At 40.7% G+C, this 20,918-nt stretch overlaps 1 protein-coding gene across 2 annotated transcripts in view; it reads right to left on the bottom strand.

Moving 5' to 3' along the window:
* Positions 1-20,412, bottom strand: part of limk1a (LIM domain kinase 1a) — a 49,531-nt gene extending 29,119 nt beyond the window's left edge. Inside the window, exons 1-2 of one of the 2 annotated variants that reach the window (XM_020600186.1) lie at positions 20,191-20,412; positions 17,695-17,794 (exon numbers count right to left, since the gene is read on the bottom strand). In XM_020600186.1, coding sequence (XP_020455842.1) covers positions 17,695-17,794; positions 20,191-20,248 — 158 coding nt within the window. In that variant the 5' untranslated portion in view covers positions 20,249-20,412. Of the gene's footprint in view, positions 1-9,599; positions 9,684-17,694; positions 17,795-20,190 lie in introns of those variants that run through there. The other variant, XM_020600187.1, reaches the window with a different exon arrangement.
* Positions 20,413-20,918: the final 506 nt, after the last annotated feature.

The following is a 20,918-nucleotide window of genomic DNA, read 5'->3' on the forward strand; positions in this document are numbered from 1 at the left end:
ATGAATGAGCAATAATTTTGATAATAATTAACTGAAGTTTCCAACTTCTTATTTTTGAGTATTTTCTGCTTTTCTTTGTCTTAAACAAATTCCATATATGTGGGTTTGGGACATTAAGCTGGACATTTAAAGTCGTCATATTGACCTTTAGGAAATTGTGATGAGGATTCTTCACTACTGTCTGACATTCAATGGACCACGACTGATTCATTAATGTAGCAAAGCATCAGCAGATTCACCTGTAATGAAATAATCATTGCTTGCAGCTCTACACACATCAGTCTGCTGCAGAACTGTTGCGCAACGGTTCAAATTTTACCCGAATCCACACAGTTCTGTATCTCACAGTGCTGCCCTCTGTCTCTGTAGCAGTCTTACAGCGGTCCTGCTCACTGTGGAGTTAAACATGCTGTGGCTGGTTGGTAAAGTAACAAAGAGAAAATGATTCATTAAGCAGCAACTCTCTATGGCTTTTCCCAAGACCTTGCAGCTACTGTGAGCCTGCACATGCAGCTACACACATGCATGCACACATAACCATGCACCACATACAATTTATTTATTAGAGAGACACACCCAACCTTCCCCTGTGTCTGCATGCATAGCTTCACTGCAGCTCAGCAGATTGTGGCAGAGTTACTTCAGTATGCAGTGTGTTTGGGTGAGCGGGGGGGATGACAACTGGAAGTGGGTCAAGGCTTTCAAAGGACGTCCGCAGCACAGAGCCAGGAGGATCTCAGCTGTCTCGGCTCTCTGCCACTCAAAAACTGCCTGTTACTGTGCACAAACACACAGACACACACACAACGTGTGATACACACAGGTGCACAAGTCTGAATGCACTCCGTACACACACAGCCAGGCTGGAGTTATTTTAATGCGCTAAGCTTCAGCTCCATCATAGAAAATTCTCTCCGAGCAGAGATGGGAGTGGCAGCGGAGTATTAAAGATATGAGTGAATACATTAGTGGCTCCCAGATGGAGACGCCAAATTTCTGCCTTCAGGACAAGAACCTTATCTCAGAAGCAGAGGAGCCACACAGGGATGCTCAGTTACACTGCAAGACTTTCCATGGATGAAGCAGAAAACATCACCACAGTGAAAATGAATAAATGAATGTTTATTCCAAGACTGCAGTTAGTGAGTTAATGTGTGTGTATGTGCTCACATTAGGGCATTTTTGTGTGGCTGACAATGTGTGTGCATTGGAATGGCTGTGTAAGAGGATTACCAGTGTCCAAAACTCTGGATTCTAGGTCTGAAAATCAGTCTCTCACCTTCAAAAATAAAATAAAATAAAATAAAATAAAAGGAAACTATACAGAATGTGCTCTTTGCAAAGCAACCAATAATATTGTTCAAGATCAGAGAAAGAAAAGAAGCATCTTTAAGAGAATGTATGGAAAAAGCCATATTAAAATGAAAAAGTAATAAGACAATAAAAGGCAAATAACATGTAACAATAACAAATAACAAAACAAGTAAAGGCTGCCCAAGATCCTCAGACATAAATAACCAGCATGAACAACTGAGAGGAAGCAGAGCAGATTTCAGACACCATGAAACCCAGCTGGATTCCCAGAGGGTCAGGAAACAACCAATGACAGAGGAGACAAGGGAGGGCACGTAGTAAATTTGAAACTGTCCCCCCATCTGCTCATGCCTGAGGGAATTAGCTAAAAGTGCCAGAGAGGCAAATAAATTCCTTCTCCAGGTCAAAATAAGGCAGCCTTTTACCCGGCCTCTCACTTCCACCAAATCCCGACTCTGGCTGAACATTTGCTGAAGGTGTGAAGGCTAATTTTTATAGTGTTAGTCAAACTCTTTTGTCTTTAGGTCAGTGCTTCCCAGACCAGGAGACTGGGAACCCTCTAAGGTTTACAAGGCAAACCTGAAGGGTTTTTGAGATAACTAATATCTGTGACGCAGCAAATAAAACCATTTCTGATAGATTTAGCCCATCAGAGAAGGGAAACACCATCAGAGACGGGTATTTTTTGTTTGTTGAGGGACTGCAAGTAGATTTTCTTTTTTTATTTTAGGGGTCGCAGGGGAAAAAAAGGTTGTTGCCTCAATATGTGAACATGAAAACTTAAATAAATCTACCTGAGGTTAAAAACTATTTAAAATCAGTATTAAATATTAATAGTAGGTTGACATGTGAAGAAAACAGATAAAGTATAAGCACATTTTTGAAATGATGGGATCTGTGTGCTGTTCTTTATCAGTTTGCTACCATCCATATGTATTATTAGAAAATCCCATGAACTATCATGTTTCTGACCGACTCTGCATTTATCATGCTGACTGCCTGACCTAGGTCAATACTTGATTAATTTGTCCCTGCTGAAGTGAATGAGCTGAGGTCTGAGTGAATGAAGGGAATCAAATCCCCAAGACACTGAGCTGCTGAAAGGGATGAAAACGTAAACATATTGAAGGAGACGTGGTGACTTAAGGTGCGTCAGCAAATTAGAAACACGTCTCAACTACACTGACATACTGTGTGTAACCAAAGAGCATACAATACACAACGGATAGATAAAGACATGAACAGTGTTACATTACTGTTTTGTGGGTTTAAACTAAAGCTAAAGCAATTCATTGTTATTATTATTGATAATAATTTTGTTCATCAATTTAGAGTTTCAGTCATATTTTAAGCAAAAATGTCAGACATTTTCTGGTTTAAGCCTCCAAAATAAAATGCTGCTTTTCATAAATGATAGTAAATTAAATTTCTTTGGGTTTTGGGCTCAAACAATTCATTAGTTAAAACAGGAAATCATCAGCGGATTAATGAAGAACAAAAATAGTCATTGAAGGCTGCAGGCCTGTTTGTCAAAATGAATTAGGTAAAAGTCACAGAGAAACGCACACACTTGAAAATGACATGCGGATAGATAATTAAATATTTATTAGGGCTAATGGTTTCCATGTTTCCCCGCCCACAGCCCACAGCCAGGTGTTAAAATCCCTTGTTCAGTAGTAAGACAATGAAAAGCAGCAAATCCTCACATGGAATTAATGAATACTCGTCAGCTTTTCACTACTTTTGCTTTCCTAATCTGAACAGAGCAATATGTGAAGTGACTACTGTACATGCCAACACTCAGCTCAGCCTTTAAGGATGAACCCTCAAACGCCTCGCAGTAAAATAAAGCCACACTCTGACTCGTACACCAATTTTACTGACCATCCAGTTATGGTCAGCGTTTTATGATGTGCGTATGTGTGGGTGTGTTCATTTAGCCACAGGTTATTAAATGATGTGGAGACTGACACTAGTACAGGAAGCAGGAGGGGTCAAAAGGAAAAGGTGTGTGTTCTGGTAGAGGTGTGGAAGACGATCGGCACTAACTGACATGCAAAGCTGAAAGATTTACAAGGAGCCACACCTACCGTATCAAACGCACACACACACACACACACACACACACACACACACACACACACACACACTGCATTTTCATTTCTTGTGGGGACTTTACATTGACTTACATTCATTTCCTAACCTCAAACCATGTTACACCCCTAAAATTCAGTGATTTCCAGAATCAGACCAGAAGCTGGTCCCCACAAGGATGGCCAAGTCCCCACAATGTGAGTGTGTTAACAGGTTTCGGTCTCCATAATGTAAGCAATGCAAAGGCACAGGCACACACACACACACACTCATACAATGCACACATGTGTCTTCTCATTAATTATTAAATCCTACATCATCTCCCTCAAGCTGAGAAAGACATCCATTTTCCTTCCTATCTGCACAGACAGCAGAAATGCACTGAGTACTTCTGATCAATAAACCAATACAACGATCAATCCAGTCTTCTAGAAAAATCAGGAAAAACTAGACATTTAAACGTGAAACGTATATTGAGTCAGATGTCGACCGAAACAAATACTTCTACTATGAATTTGCCAGCGTGCTCAGCTCTTGTTACTGAAATCCTCATAGACAAAGAGAAAATACAACCTCTAGGAAAGAGACAAGGGGGCGTTGGGACACACACACATCTGCAGACAAACATTCACAGACACAGACGGGTGAAAGTCAAGCTGAGGAAATGGCAGACTGTCTGGGGGAGAGCCCCTCTTCCCCCTCAGGAGACGTAAATAGACTGGGATTCCTGGTACTGAGCCAAGATTTCCACTGGTGATAGTTCTGAGATTTCCCAGAAACCTAAAAGAGGATCACCAAACCTACACAGGGGAAAACTTACCTGCGTGGCAAGTCAATATCGTCATAAACAAATCTACTTAACTGGCTGAAAATATTTAAGATGTTTGTTCATTACACCTCAGATTAAAAATCAGCACCTCCGCACTCAACAGCTGTGTGGTCACATATAATCATTCACTCATTGTCTGGTCATATGAAAAGATCAGCATGTTCTGGGAGATTCTAAAGGATAGTGACATACTGTTGTTGGAGTTAAACAGAAGAAGTGACTTGTCTGTGGAAGTCAGCTGGTTGCCATCAAAAAGCTAAAACTAAAAACTGGTACAAAGACAAAACAATGGATGAAATATACTACGAGATATATGAGTGATGTAAAAAGAGAGATCACCTTCCCTGCAAATAACAAGGACACTGTCACATCTCAGGTCGGACAAAGACACAGACACAAAGACAACATAAGAAACTAACGTCCCGCTTGGTTCCCACAGTTTCGCCCTGTTACAAATGCACATTGTCACAAATAAAAAGAGATAAAAGATAGAAAAAAACCCCATTTTGGCCCATTTGAGACACATTCATCTTGTTCCCTAGTTCCCTTTCTGTGCCCCCCATTTCATCACCCCCCGTCCTCTCCGCCTCCTTCTCCATGGCAACAAAGAATGCCACAGCAATGATGTCAGCATCACATAAAAAGAGGCATTACCTCATCGCTTCCTGTTACACCCCCTATACACACACACTCTCTAGTGATGGTTTCTCACTCAATCAAGCGTTACTCTGTTCCCCTGACAAACCGATGGAGAGTTTACCAGCTATCCAATGCAGGTATTAACAGAAGGAAAAAAGAAAACATGTGGAGACTTACAAAAGTTTTGTTATGTGCTTGAGGTTTATTCTCAGAGGACCCCTGGGACCCCTCTGTATGAAGTTAATATTTAGACATCAGTTAAAAGATCACAAGGACTATCTCAGAGAATCACAAAACCACGAACAGACTGAAAACCACCACATACGGCATTAACTTTACTGTATTCTGCCCAGGGCAGATAATCCATAATAATGGACTAACTAGTTAAAGTTAGACAGTCTCTATTCATCTGGTACACATGGGCCCTGGGATTAAGAGTAAATGATGTGCATGGCAGCAGATCTTTTTGTGACTGTTAAGCCTCTCAGACTGACCTACTGTCAGCACAGTCAGTCTGGGGGCTTCTCACTTGTTCTGCTAAGGGGAAATGATAAAAGGCTTCAGCAAGCTCTATAGGAACCCTGATGAGTGTTTAGCAGAATCCGGGTAAGACAGCTAAGCTCCTATTCATGATCACATCTCTTTTGTAGAACAATCTATTTCCCAAAGTCCAGCCTTAAACATGAACAGGGGGTACTAATACATGAAGTATGGGTTTTCCATTGAGGTGAGCCAGGTCCAGGGCTGTTACTCACTGGAACGCTTGTGCTGCTTTTCTACTATTGGAACCTAATGAGCGGTACACCCCATACTTCCCTTAACCATCACCAAACATAGCCTGCAGGGTTGACGCAGACTGCCCTGCTTTGTTTTTTCCACTGTATTCTCTCTCTGTCGGTCTCTGTTTTGAGGAAGGAGGGGCTGCTCCCCTCTCGCACACACAGTCAGCTTCATGTTTATACATGGTGCTTGTAATAACAATGTTTGAGGTGTGAAGACGGGAAAATTTAACCAATCACTGGTGACTGCTCTATGTGCACGCACCCTCTCCCCCCTCCTGGCCATGGTACTTGATTTTAGTACTACCTACTGAGATGTGCCAAAATTTAGCTCCCAGAATGCACCTCCAGAGCTGGCGCAGCATAGTGGAAACAAATGCAAAACCAGTGATACTTGGGACCACACATTTTGGTTGGTTCCTATAATGAAAAAGCCTCTTTGTTGTAATGAAGCCATCATTAATGTGATTATTTACACTTGTGCTTTTCCTGCTTCAGCAAGTCAAAGGCTCTCTTTCAATGTGCATTCTTCTCTGTACTTGTGTTCTTGTGAACTTCAGTCACAACCCAAGTACTGTTTCAATTCAAAGTCCCCAACCAGCCAAGTACACATCAAAAAACAAGAAAGGTTTCTGATCTGCCCATTTTATTGAGGATGCCTCAGGAGATGACGTGTGTGTATTTGTGGCAGCCACATATCCCAGAATGCAATGCCTGCCATCTACAGTATTTTTGATTTGATTTTTCAGATTTTGAGCCAGGCTGAAAGCTGTTGTAATTTTAGTCTGGACTGGTATTCGGTACACTTTATTAAGTTCTGATATTGTCTCAGGTTAGAACTTAGAAGTTTGAACTTATACGTCAAAACTCCAAAGTACTGGAGTCTAGCCTTGGCATGCTTTATATAAAAAAAACACCTAAAATGACTGCAAGTGAAAATAGTAGTAGCTCTGGGTGAAGGAGAAAGACTTAGCATTATTTCCTTTTAGTTCTCATCTGTTTTGTGTTCACACTGCCATTTTACATAGAGCTATATGTATGACATTATATGGACTGAGATGTAACTCAGTGATTGGGCAACTTTGGTGATGTCAATGGACCCACGAGCTGCCTGGACACTGTTAGCACTTCATGATACCTGATGTGAATTTTAATGTTCACAGTCAACTGATGAATTAAATAGTAGTTTAGCATTTGAATTCATGTTCAGATCAACCATCAGACAGGTGTGGCTGGTCTGCTTCGGTGTCTCACACATAAACAAACCACACCGGTCCTTCATGGTTTTTACACCGGCCAAACTAAATGTTCAAAGACAGTGTGTGTGCAGCATGGCAAAAACTGTATTTTTTAGGATCAAGGTCAAATATGAAAATGACAAGACTCATTAACTAGAAAGGGCGCTAATCTCTCCTTCTTTAACCACATTCAGGAGTTAATCTGGACTTCATGTAAAAGTGACAAAATTGAATTTTCAAAGTGTGATTAAAGGACTGTTAGAATGAGCCAAAGGTGAGAGGTCAGGTACAGGTGATTAATGAAAACGCCCCAACACACAGAAAAACTCCTTTGTCCTCTCTGCCGATGTTTTCAGTAGGTTTGAACCCTGGGATGTTCCAGTGAGGAGGATCAGGATCTTAAAAACAGCTCAAAAAAATGAAAATTTAATCCAACATCACCAAAGCAGCAGCGTCAACGCTGTTAGAAAGGTTAATAATAGTAACAATGATTACACCATTACCTGCAGCATTTAAACCCTTTATAACCGCTGCTTTACTAGAATGTGGTACCGGTATGTTTAAATATAACTTTGTATGGAAAAATTTCCTTTATATGTCCACATTTACATGCACATAAATAAACACACACTTATCGTAGTATGTATAAGCACAATGTCATTTCTGGCTTCTTTGGAATAACAGATGGAAAACTAGACATCCTGTGAGATGAACAAATGAGTTTTCCTCTCCAACAGCCTGACAGTGCCAGATAGTATGTTTATCTACTTTACCACACACACACACACACACACACACACACACACACACACAGAGTCGTGTCTTTCTGTGGTTGTGAAAATACTTACTGACATAATGCATTCACTAGCTCAGACACCCTAACCTAAACCATTACGGGCTTCAGTGGCATCATGTCGATGGCTTTTAGTCTGTTGTCTCACATTCATACCTTGATATGGTCTCCCATTAGCGTTTGATCTTATATTGTGTGCTTTTATATTGTTCCTGGTTTTATTGCTTATGTAGCCGGTTTTATGCTCCTAATATATGTTTTTCTGTGAAGCGCTTTGGGCTCCTTCTGAGTTGTAACGTGCTATACAAATGAAGTATTATTATTATTATTATTATTATTATTATTACAAATAAATGCATAACCACACCTCTTTACACTAACCTAAACCTGAACCTTTGGGCCGCACTCAGACTTGTTTCAAAGGTGTGAAAAATCTATTAAAATCCAACAAATCCTCCCTGAGATGTCACATTTCTGCAAGTTTGTGTTCTGCTTGCTCAAAAGTTTCTTAAACTGTTCTCCGTTACTCCGTTACCATCTCCGTTACTGGAGGAGCGCAGTGACAACTCATCCTTGAGTTTTCTGATCCACAAAAACACACACAGGTTTAGTTAAAACCTGTGATGTCTGGCTGTTCTTAACAGATCAGAAATGTTCCATGACAACAGTCCACACCACACAGACGAGGTCAGTCCCACACAGGACAGGAGGGTTTGATTCACTGCTTTGCAAAAAGGGAAGTCAATAACAAATGTAAATTCATTTGGAGACAGAAGTGTGACTGTGGACTGATGTGTGTTGTATATTTAGGGAAGTGAGAGACACTTTAAAGAGAAATGAATAAGTCGGCTAAACTGCATTTCAGTAAATACATCCCTCCGACAGGTCTCGTTTAATACTAGATGCTGCAGGTGTGAATGGAGGCAGTGAATCTGTGCATTTTAAACCCTGAATGATGAAGTTGTTCATTACATTTACTCCACCTTAAGCATTACAGCACAAATAAATTGGTTTTTACTTTTTGCAAAGCAGTGAATCAAACCCTCCTGTCCTATGTGGTCAGACCCAAAAAAAAGAAGGCCAATAAGAAGATATAACCTTAAGAAAACTGATAGACCAATTGATTCACTGATTTATCAATAAATTAACTGGGAAATGTATCAATAATGGCAATCATCTTTACTGAGGTTCAGTGATTAGTCGATTAATATGTTCATTACATCATAATCTTGATCTTCCTGTGCATTTTAAACCCTGAATGATGAAGTTGTTCATTACATTTACTCCACCTTAAGCATTACAGCACAAATAAATTGGTTTTTACTTTTTGCAAAGCAGTGAATCAAACCCTCCTTTCCTTTCTATTCCCTGTTAAGTTCAATAGCTGAGCTTCAGTGATTAGTCGATTAATAGGTTCATTACATCATAATCTTGATCTTCCACATTACAGTAGGTCAATAGGTCATGCTTTAACATACTGTATGCCTAGGTGAAGTTCAACAGAGGAAACAGAATGTTTCTGGGTTTTGGATTGTTACTTCAACAAAATGTGACAGAATGATGTTACCCTGTGAACTAGGACCATGTAACAGGCATTTTTGACTGTTTTGTTTCACTGTACATTAAATACTGAACAAAACTGCTGGCAGATCAATTGGTTAGAAAAATAATTGTTAGTTACAGGCGACTGCACAAACTGACAAACTAAAATACATTAAATTAACATGGACAAAGTGTCCTTCATGCACTCAGAGTAACAAAAAGCTTGTACAGTTACAGCCCCGTTTGCTGAGGAAGACCATGTGATGTGGTCAAAAGCTCAGGTTGAGATTGTTTTTACCCAAGTGTAAGTAAAGATTTACTCTGAACAGCATCAGAGAATAACCTCAATAACCATTCACAGGTTCACTTACTGTCTGTTTAGCGGTCGCTTCTCGCTGCGTTTGTCCTTTGCTGACATGTCACTCGAGGGAGCGAGGGTCTAGTTTTGACAGTCAGGAGACAGATGTCAGAGACTCTCGCATTAACCAGCCTCACAGCCTCGCTGTCACAACCATCAGTGACACGCTCTCTCTGTACTGCGTCTCTCCCTTCCTCTACTTCCTCTCTCAGTGCAGCTACACAGATGCACAGAGGGGTCACGCTTCTTTATCCACTACTTCCTGTCTTCTGTCTGTCTGATGGGAGCAGACCTGACCCTGTGACATCACATGGCAGTCACACCTACCTCATCGCAGCTTATTTCTTCCTTTTAAACCTCATGAAGACTCTTGTGAACATTCCCATTTGGCACATTTAAAAATTCTGGTACCTCAAATCAAATGTTCTATTATTCGCCATCTATGATGTCCTGACCTCCTCATGTGAGCCCAGAGGTGCTTTGTTTCTAAAGGAGAGATTCAAGTGAGACAACATCTCATGAGGTGAAGTGTAACCATTTCTTGGTACACCAAGAAATCTCATTCAGGCTGCAACAGAAACAAACTGTCCAGCTGCCTCAGACAAATCAGAGGAGTCAGTTATCATCAGACCGGTGTCTGCGAAGGTCAGCAGCTGACTGCTGGGGTTGATCCCAACATCCTCAGACAACCTGACCCTGACCTCTGTGACTTATAGTGTCATGTTTCATAAATAAACTAATCATCATCAGATACTTGTTTCCATTATCAGGTATTATTATCATCAACAGCTGATTTTTTTAAATTAATAGCTTTGTCTATAAAATGTAAATTGTGAAAAATACTTGTTATAATGTCCCAGAGCCCACGGTGATGCATGGATACTGCTTGTTTCATTTGACAGCCCAAAATATTCAGTTTAATATCATGTATGACAAAGGTTTCTATTCTAGAAACTCAGACCAGCCGATGTCTGACATTACAAAATGATTCACGCTGAACAGATAATCAAACTAGCTGATTAGTTTTCTGTCAGTCAACAGACTCATGTCTCAGCTCTGCCATACGCTAATCAAACTGTCCAGCTTTGTTTGTGTATCAAGGCTCCTTTGTTGTGATTATTTATCAAAGCTGAGCTGATTAGCATCCATAATAACACCTCTGGGAATCTTCACTATCTTCTCAATTTCATCTCATCGTTACTGAACCATCAGCACTGTAAGAGTTTGGTGTTGAGGCTATACATTGCAATCTGACACACTGGCTCCATCCTCTGCTGCTTCTGTTTCCAGGCAGAGCTCATCTGCAGGTAGAAACAGCTGAGTCACCGTTGCCCTTCACGTTGTCTGTTACTGAGCAAAACGCTGCATTAAGGCAAACTATGGCGCAGATGATAGCTCACAAATAAATGATCACCTTCCATTCTGCTTCGTGATCTCACTATCATCTGTTTACTTCAGTCTTTTGTTGCAGCTTTTTTGGACTTAAAAACACTCACTGTGTATCAATCATGAAACAAGAGATGAGCTTTCTCATGACAGTGGCAGTACTGCTGGTCCTGCAGACACGAGTCAGGGTGTAGAGGAACAGATGGAGGCAGCACAGGGAGGCTGCAGGTTTTGTGACGTCCTCGAGAACAAAGCTACTGTCACTGTCACATAGAGTCTCTTAACAGGTGTGTGTGTGTGTATACATGAAAATGTGCAGGTTAATGAATAAGTAACGTTACAAAACAGTACATTTATTATTAGAAATCCCACTTTTCATTTTGTCACATCATCAGTAGATGCACACTGGACGTATAAAGAATTTGCTAACAAAGCAAAAGCTCAGTCCTTTGGGACGAAGTGCCGGGGCAGTGGCTGCCAAGCAGAGGGAGGTGTACTGAGGGCAGGACAGTGCAGCGCTGCAGAGAGGCTGCAGCACAGCTGGAGCTTTCAGAGCTGGACTAAAAATATATAAATAGTTATAAGATGTTTTTCTGTTTCATTTTCAGTATGTTTTCAGTTTCATGCACATTTCTAAAGCTGTGATAATATAAATGCAAAGACGGAAAGGAGAATTATTTTGAATTCCTATAAGCTGGTGAGTCAAACTACATTTTAGAATTAAAATAATGATCAAAGATAACAGGACGTGAATATAAATGCAATTTCCACACAGAAAATAAGACCCAGGATACAAAAAGGATAATACAGAATGCTCAAAGACATAACACTAGAAATCCTGTTATACCTCGTTCTCAGGAAGCAGTCAGGCTCTACACTGTAAAAAAAAAACCTGTAGTTTTACAGAATTTCTTTTAAAGATTTGACATATTTTTCCTGTTTCCAAAATACATGCGCATATTAATAAAATTACTAAAGTATACTGTTTCACAATCTGAACTAGCGGACTTCCCAGCACGCATTTTATGAGAGCTAAAAATGTTCAGTTTGTTTTTTCTTTACAGTATGAACACATTCATGGTGGAAACGGACTGTGGGCCTGTAATATATATTAAAGTAAGTCATGGTTAATATTTTTCATAATAATAAAAAAGATGCTAATCATAATGAAGATCAGCACTGAAGACAGTGTCTACCCCCAAACAAAGCCAGTCCTACAGGCTGTCTTACCTGTTCGGTTCAAAATGGCATCAGCAGCTGCATCTATATCTGACTCCTGTGAAATTACAGTTAAGATTCGCTAACATTACTTTCTATATTCTAAAATTATCAGTATGTTTTGTAAATATATTTATTTGTTTTAGAATTTTTATAAAAGAAAATCCCTGGGCTCTAAAGGTTAGTATCTTTTAATGTGAAAAAAACTTTAGTAAATCTTTAAAATAGATAAAATAGATTTTAAATAAATAAAGATTTCATTTAAAATTACATAAATTACAAAAAATGACACTTTTTAAAAAAAAAGATGGTTATTCTCCCTAATTTTACAGTAATATTCTGCCAAATTATTACAATTTTTGAACTTTTATTTTTTCATACACTGCAGAGTCTTATCAATGATGCTACACACCTTCCTATTACACAGGTGGTGTGTTCATTCACAAATGTTAAGAGCCACTTTAACTTAATCACTTCAGTGAAAGCAATAAAAGTGGCCTCGGAGCTCCTTGGTTAGCGCTCATGCTGAGACGCATCTAGAGACTTGTTAGTCCGAGTGGCAGTTTCACAAATAACGAATGAATAAATAATTAAAAATAATGAAACACTGTGTCATTTAACAGAGAAGCAGGTTATTCATCACACTGCAGAGCTACACCTCAGACCTCCCCTGGCCAGCTCTCTGAACTATAGCATTTGGAGGTAAAACTGAAGTGAAAGAGCCAAAGCTTGTCGCACATTTGCACGGCTACAGTTACAGCAGGTCAGGAGATGCAGGATTATACTGTATATAGCTGAAGCAGGAAGTGGAATCTTTACAACAGACTGTGGGATTTGGATAATCTAGGATTTGGGTAGAAGAGGTCTCATCACCGACTTCTTCTATGAAATGCTGCTGCGTTCCCAGGCCTCAACGATGAATATACTATATCATGTATAAGTGAAGGAACTAAAATAAGATCCAGTACTAAAATATTCATCCTTTAAGTGCAATGTTTTTACTCAGTGTTTCTGCTCTTATCTGTGTGATGTTTTTACACTTCACAGTGAATGGTTCATCTGTACTGCTGTACTTTCCACAGCAATGTCTGTGCAGATTCTCAGTCATCCAGGTCATAGTAAACTGAAAAAACTTAGAAAAAAGTCAACTGGACCTCGAGCTAGAAATCTAAGTCCACTTGATTTTTTCTACAGCAATATTTTCGGGTCATGTTTACTGCTCTGCTCTTCTGCTGTTTATGCCAAACTGCTGTTGCTTCTTCTGGCAATGTAAACATGTCTGTTTTTGTTCCACAGAGAACCTTTCCAAGGAAAGCCAAACCTGCCCCTCATCAGTGTGTAACCAAACAAACTATGTTGTCAGTAACCGGGTCAAGTCTAGGTGCCCAAATGGCTTCAGGGTAGAGACCATGAACCTGGTTTAAGTCCAGCTGGGGACCTTTGGTGGATCGACTGATCGTTTGGCCGATGACTCAGGCCGATATTAGCACTTTTAGATAATTGATCATGAAGCTGAGTAACATAAAATGTCTGAAGACACATCTGCAGGCAGCTTTATCTGTTTTTTTATTCTACAAAGTTTCTTTCTTTATTTATTTTTTACTACTTTTGAACATTTTTTAGTTTAAAACAACAAGGGGAGTGCAGAGTATAGCAAATACAATGATCATTTTTTTATCTTAAAATATTTGCAATAATTGTAATAATACAAATGATTATATTTCCATAATTCATTAGTGTTAAATAAGTGTTCATTTAAGCTCAGCAAATGTTTGTTGGTTATTATGAAATAGTTGTATTTTTTGTGAAACAAAAGAAAAACAACAACATGATTATCATTATATATATCAGTCTCCCCACTCTAAAAAGTTCTCAAGTTGTAAAAAGAATGAAACTACTAGTAATACTGACATTTACAGAACATTTTCACAACTTCTAAACCGAATGGGAAGCGTCTATGTATGGATCTGGGTCACAAAATAGATTCTCTCTAATTTCTACAGTGAAACATGACAATCCTATTAATCCAGCAGCTCTAATATGTCTTGTGTCACTACATGGTGGGCAGAAGGGCTTACAGCCGCAGGCAGATATATCTGACACCTCGAGTATGAGGAATTCGGCACAGAGCTTGAATCAGCTGTCAGACATCACACCTAATGACTGTACAGTTACAATCCATGCTCTGTACTCTCTTATCTTACACACACACACACCACAAAAGCACTGTGGACTCTACCATGAGCCCAGATACCCTCCTCAGATTTCCCGTTCAGAAATCCATCCGAGGGAAATCAGTACTGATGCACTGAGCTGGGAGCTGACAGCCGACCTCCTGACAAGCTCAGGTTAAAGTGAAAGGAGCAGTGACGCAGCTGGACATTTACCACATCACAGGAGAGAGGCACGAGACACTGAACAGGAGGCGAAACGTCAGCTTGTCAAGGTGAAAATGAAATAAAATACCAGGTTTTAACTACACTACTACATTTCACATAGATTTATGGCAGGAGTCGCATAAAAATTATATCGCGGCTCTTTTGTAGCATCTAGTGGCAGCTGACAACAGCTCTTTAAAAGAAAATCTCAAGCTGACACAATATTTCAGAGATGTGGCTTCATGTCAGAGCAGCATCTACCCACACGTCTGTAACTGTCCTCAGTGGGAAGAAGCCGCAGTTCTCACGCTGCACGTTAAAGCTAAAGTTAGCAGGTCTTACAGTCGACCACATAAACAGACCCAGCGAGAGGAGGCACAGTAAGAATAATGCTGGATGTTAGCCACACTGCAGGTTGTTTATCTGTCCAACAAATGAAGCCAATGTACAATTCTGTACTGTGTGGGCATTTAATTTCCTAGTCTGATTCTCCCTTCTTTAAAAAGGAAACTCCACCAGATTTACAGGTCTAAGACAGTCAGCAGGTCCTGGGGAGTTGGTTGCTACCTTCAAGGTAAATATTCTTTATCTCACACTGAATTTATCTGTTTTTAAAATCTAATGATTTTATGACTTATCCATTTTAATTTGCTGCCCTGTATGAATCATCTTGTAACGAGTAACAAGACATTTGAATAGGGCTTTGTAAATATAGATTATAACTTTTACATCATTATGCGGGTACAGAGAAAATGCAGGTTGATTTCTGAAGGCTGTGGTGGAAATGGCAACAACAAATTGCATGTTTGAGGAGAACTCCACAGTGAGAGGTTGTTCCACCTCCTGCTTGTCACAGACAAGGTTAACTCAGTGACGGACATGAGAGACAAGGAGGAGAGACCGAGGTGGAAATATTACACAAGATCAAAGTATCAAGCTTCTCCTCACTCAACTCTATGAGATTATCATGAGAATTACAAGGCACAGATGTTAGTCATGTTTGTGCTGCAGGACCACGGTGCACACAGATACTAAAAGGCACCGGCATGATGCCGAAGAGGAGGAGCCGCCGGGGTGTGAGAGGAAAAGCATCACAAAACTAACAAACCCTAAAATAAAATGTGGCATCAGTTCATTTCTGTCAAACCTCATTGTGATTTCAGTTTAAATAATAAGAATGTGTTTGATTGTTTGAATTTCAAATACTATGTAAAAATGACACGACAATGTCCTTCCCAGATCAACAAACGCTACCGGCGGAAGTCTCAAATTGCATTTTGGTCTGTTGAAAGGGTCGATGGCCATTAGTATGTTTCAACCATCTGTGAATCTCGTCTCATTCACGTGCTCAGATGCACAGTGTCGGCTGTATTGATCTCAGGATTTCGCCTGAAGTTCAGCACGAGTCAGGGCAGCATGTTGAACAAAAAGCCACAAACGTACTCTGTTTTATGTTGAGAACACCTCTGTTTTTGTCTGGATAGTAGATAAAATGTAAAAATGTAAATTTCTTTCACACAGAAAAATGTGTGCAAACTCAGCACACACAGTGCTTCAGGTTTGATGTATCAGATACTGTATGTTCTCGACAGTTCTTTTAACTGTGGTACCTCATATGGAGACTCACACACACACACACACACACACACACACACACCTGCCTAATCTTGTCCCTACACAAAACCGTTGGAAAGTAAAAATGAAACGCAGTGAACACTGTGGAAATGTTAACCACCTACAGGTCTGACACAGAAGCTTCATCTCAGCATCTACAGTCCATTTTGGCAGTTTACAGTTTGAAAACCTACCTCAGACAAACAGTAGTTTGTCTGAAGCCATTTTTAACTGAAGGTCAATGCTCAATAACACCTTTAAAAACCTCGCTCAGCACAGTGTGGTGGCTACTGTGGTCATTCCTGTGTGTAGGTTTTGAACTAGTAACAATAAACAGGACCTACTACGGGTTTTGAAGCTTGAGAGAGGCTCGTTGATGTCTGGGATTTTTTTTTTTTTGGAATGTTGACTTTCCCGTTTGTCTGGTTATTATAACCAAAGTGATCTTGTTACAGTATTTACATATAGTATAAAGCAGCATGTAGTAAGCACGGTATATAAGACACTAAAGAAGAGTAAAGTTGACTTGGAACCAGCTGAGACCTGTTCAAAGCTACTGGTGTAGTGCCTCGGTGTTGTAAAGTTTGCAGGTCATAAAAATGAGTCAGTGGAGTTGGGGAATGTGCCATGTTTACAAATGGCACTGGCTGAGTTATTTCAGTGGTTTAACCTGAACGATGCTAAAAGAACTCAACGAGAAAACCCAGAGAAAAGTCATCAGTTTTACCAGCAGCACATAATCCTGTTAGTACTGCAGTAAAAGGCTGAAAGATGATCCACAAGGAGGTTTATGCAAATATGTGTGTTACTATTCTCTCACACACTTCCGTTCACAGACATGTTAACTCACACATGCTAATATGAACGTGCCTGATAAGATGCAGACGGAAAACAGGGTCTCACACACACACACATAGTGGTAAAATGTGATACCAACAATTACATTAGGGTCATGTAGTTTACATCCACACCACTGATCTCAGGATACAACTGTTCCTTGCTGATTATTCTGCATATTCTTTATTTAGATTAACAACTTAGGCTGATTGTTGCAGCCATAAAAGATCAGAAAATACTGAAAAATGGACCAGAACTGACTTGAACTTTACCTGACCACCAGTCCAAAACCCAAAGATCTTTGAATGACTATCATCCAGCATATGATAAACAAACAAACACAGGCTAACTTGAACAAAGTGAAGCATTCAGCGGCTTATGAGCCAGATATTTCCCTCAGGAGCTGGTAGAGACCAAAAACAGAGCTAAAAAAAAGGAGTGCAGATTAGACATGCATTCATCATAAACATGACACCAAATGGATGATAATACCATTAATGTCGCTGTGTGACTGCTGGATGTGTAAACAATCTGCAGTTTGCCAACAAGTTCACGTCAGTGTAGTGCTCACAGGTTGTTTTGGTTGCCCCCATGTAGCCGAAGAGCCAGTTACTGCTGGTTTAAAGGTACATGAACAAGCCGAGGGTGGTGGGGAGTAAGTGTGTTGAACGGTACCTGAAGCAGACGGTGTGCCAGTCACTGTTGAGGGCCTGGAGGTACTGCTCATCATAGATCCTCTGTTTGCATCCCGCACACACAGGCAAACTTCCTCCAGCTGTAACAACAGTACAGTACTTTTGAGTGTGACCAGAACAAAGCACAAGCTTAGGGGTGATCGTGCCTTTACGGCTGCTGCTCCCAAATTATGGAATGATTTACCACTGCCTATCAGACAAGCCTCTTCTTTGCCTGTTTTTAAGTCCCTTTTAAAAACTCATTTATTCTCGGTGGCATTTTGATATTGTATATTGGTGTTGATTGTATTTGTAAGTTGTGTTTATTTTTAATGTATATTCTTATTTACACTGTACAGCACTTTGGTCGACCCTGGTTGTTTTTAGTGCTTTATAAATAAAGTTGGAATGGAATACAGTGACTCATGTTATAGCTCAGTTGATAACAGTTTGATCAGATGTAATAATCAGTGTGTGTTAGCATGTGAGCGTCACCGCTGTCCTTATTCCACATAAATCACCAGCGCTGGTTATCGATCTAAACAAACCCACAGTGTCTCTGAAATCCTACATGCAAACGTTCGGGGATTTCCCTAGAGAAAGGCACGCCTGGGATTTGAACCCAAGCACAGCGGTTTACTAAGCCACACCAGCAAGACAGCAGACACTTTTTTTTGGTTTGTTTTAAGGCTGAACCAATCCATTTGGGAACAGAACGCAGGAACAAGATTTGAGTGTCACTGGAAGAAAAGATGGAATAATTTATTTTGCAATGCATTAAAGGGAGAGCAGCAACGAGTGTCTCGAGGAAGGACTAGGTGGCTGCAAACTGCAAACATTAGATTCTAGTACTAACAGTAGATACCACTGTTGCTGCAGTTCATTTGCCTAAGAACACAACACCTTTCAAATCCTGAGCACTTTGTCACACAAGACTTGCAGTGAGTCCAAGCTGTCAGCTTTTCAACACACAGCGGATATTGTTAACTTGCATGTGTAGGAATCATAGATTATGTTGCTATGACAACGCAATTACCAACAGGGGACACTGCAAAGTTGTGCAAGATGATTATTGACAATACATCTGTGTTTCTGCAACTAAATGGGAAGAATCAATCACATACTATATGAACAGCACAAGGCCGGGATACAGCAGTGCAGGATCTCAGTGTAAAAACGACTTTAATCTGTCCACGCTCTGCCTACTGCAACAAAACATCTGGATATCGGTGCCAGTGTATTGATGAAGAGCGTTGCAGCTTCCAGTCCCTCTATGTAAGCCTAATGGTAGAGGTTTTGTGTGGTCAGCTTGTTTCTGTACTGTCTGAGTGAAGAGCCCTGCTGTAGTAGTTTTATTGATCAGATTGGCTAAGAGGCAGAGCTGGGTCATGTTAATGCCTCTTCCTTCCTTTCACCTCTTTATTAATTAATATTTTTCAACTTGTCTCTTTATTATGAAGCATTTTTCTCCCTGATAGTTGTTTCCTCTTGACCTCTCCTGTCTGAAAGAAGACACATACCTCATGGCCAACACACATGCACTGTTTAACCAGCACAGGTGTAGGAATATGTGCCCCACCCCTCCTCATTCCAGATAACTCAGTAATGCAAAGTGAGTCATCACGTAAAAGGTCTATTGTTAGGTTCAGTGAAACTGACTGGTGCAGCCACACTGTGCAGTTTCTCATGAACTATACATAACATCACTCTTAATGCAGAAATGAACCAAAATATTAATGGTGCGGCACAGCAGTTCCCAGTTCAACAAAAAGCTCATCTCTAAATAACTGTGTGACCTTTTGTTGGCTTTCCTCTGCATCTCATGACCCCTCAAATTAAATTTATCTCCATGTTCGGGAGATATCGACCCCTGGCTGGGAAGCACTGTCCCAGAGGATCTTCTCTATTCTTTTTTTATCTAATTAAACTGCTGTTATCACATTGTGATTTTAGTAACTCTCCACTGTTCATGCGCAAAGAGAGTTTGGGGAGATTTTAATATCCAACAATCAAAATGCCCCTATTATACTGTTAATGTAAGTTCAACTTTGTTCGACTTTCATATCTTGGACAAGGCTGTAACTTTAAAAAAGGGTGTATTTTTGCATAAATCATCCCAGACAGGCCTCATTTGACTTTATCAGTGTAACAACCTGTTCATAAGCAGAGTGTCTGCTTGCAAATGAAGAGAGTGAGGGTGAGCACTACATAGGTCTACAAACATGATGGGAGAGAAAACATGGCTTCAGTTGCTGCACAATAAGGACACCCAGCCTGACGCTCCCTGCACATACATCAGTGCTACATCATCAGCTATTTATTACTGACAATAACGACACCAAAACTGAAAAAATATCGCAATGCATTTTTGTCAGGGGGCCGTTTTAGGTGGAGCGTCCTCTGTGTTTTGAGCAGCAAAGGATGCGGCGCTGTCTCTGCACCTCCCGCCCCGCCGCCGCATGCAGCCAGCGGCTACAAACGCCCCGCAGCTCCTCACCTTCCTCCTCTCCCATGCGTTCGTCCTTCCAGGTGCAGCAGAGCAGCATCAACCTCATTCACTTTCCGACACTGAGCTCCGGGAGAGAGCCAGCCGCCTATGGTCGACAGATAACCGGTGCCCGACCACCACCGCAGCCCGCCCGGCGTCCTGTTGCTGTGCGTCGGTCGCTCCCACACAGCTTCCTCCTGTCCGCACGTTTCTGCGGCGCTTCATTCAAGAGAGCTTTGGACCAATGAAGGTGCTGAGCCAGGGAGAGGACGATACGAGCCAGCCAACCAGAAACACTGCCTGGTTAATAAATACATTTCTCCGGAGGAGGGGTCAAGAAGACGGTGCAGTAAACCCCACTGATTACAGATGAACTGACATTCATATTTGTTGAAACGTGAAATGCTGGAGTGCGCACTGTAAGCAACTAAAAGAGTCAGCTGAAGTGTAAAATCTTTCAGTGCAGGCCAGCTAAACATGTAACATATTAAACAAATAGACTATGGAGTACAGAATGAATTATATGGCCAAGTATGTTTACACACACGGAATTTGTTTCCCGTACAGAACCGATGGCTTTAACCATCGGGGGGATTCAGTGTCTTGCCCAAGGACACTTCGACTGCCGGTACCGAGACTCGAACCTCCAACCTTGGGGTTGGAATACGACTGCTCCACCCACCGCACCACGGTCGCCCGAAGTAAACAACTCTTGATAACACAGTGTCCCAGGACAC

Source organism: Monopterus albus, unplaced genomic scaffold, assembly GCF_001952655.1.
Source record: "Monopterus albus unplaced genomic scaffold, M_albus_1.0 scaffold45.1, whole genome shotgun sequence".
Lineage (NCBI taxonomy): Eukaryota > Metazoa > Chordata > Actinopteri > Synbranchiformes > Synbranchidae > Monopterus > Monopterus albus.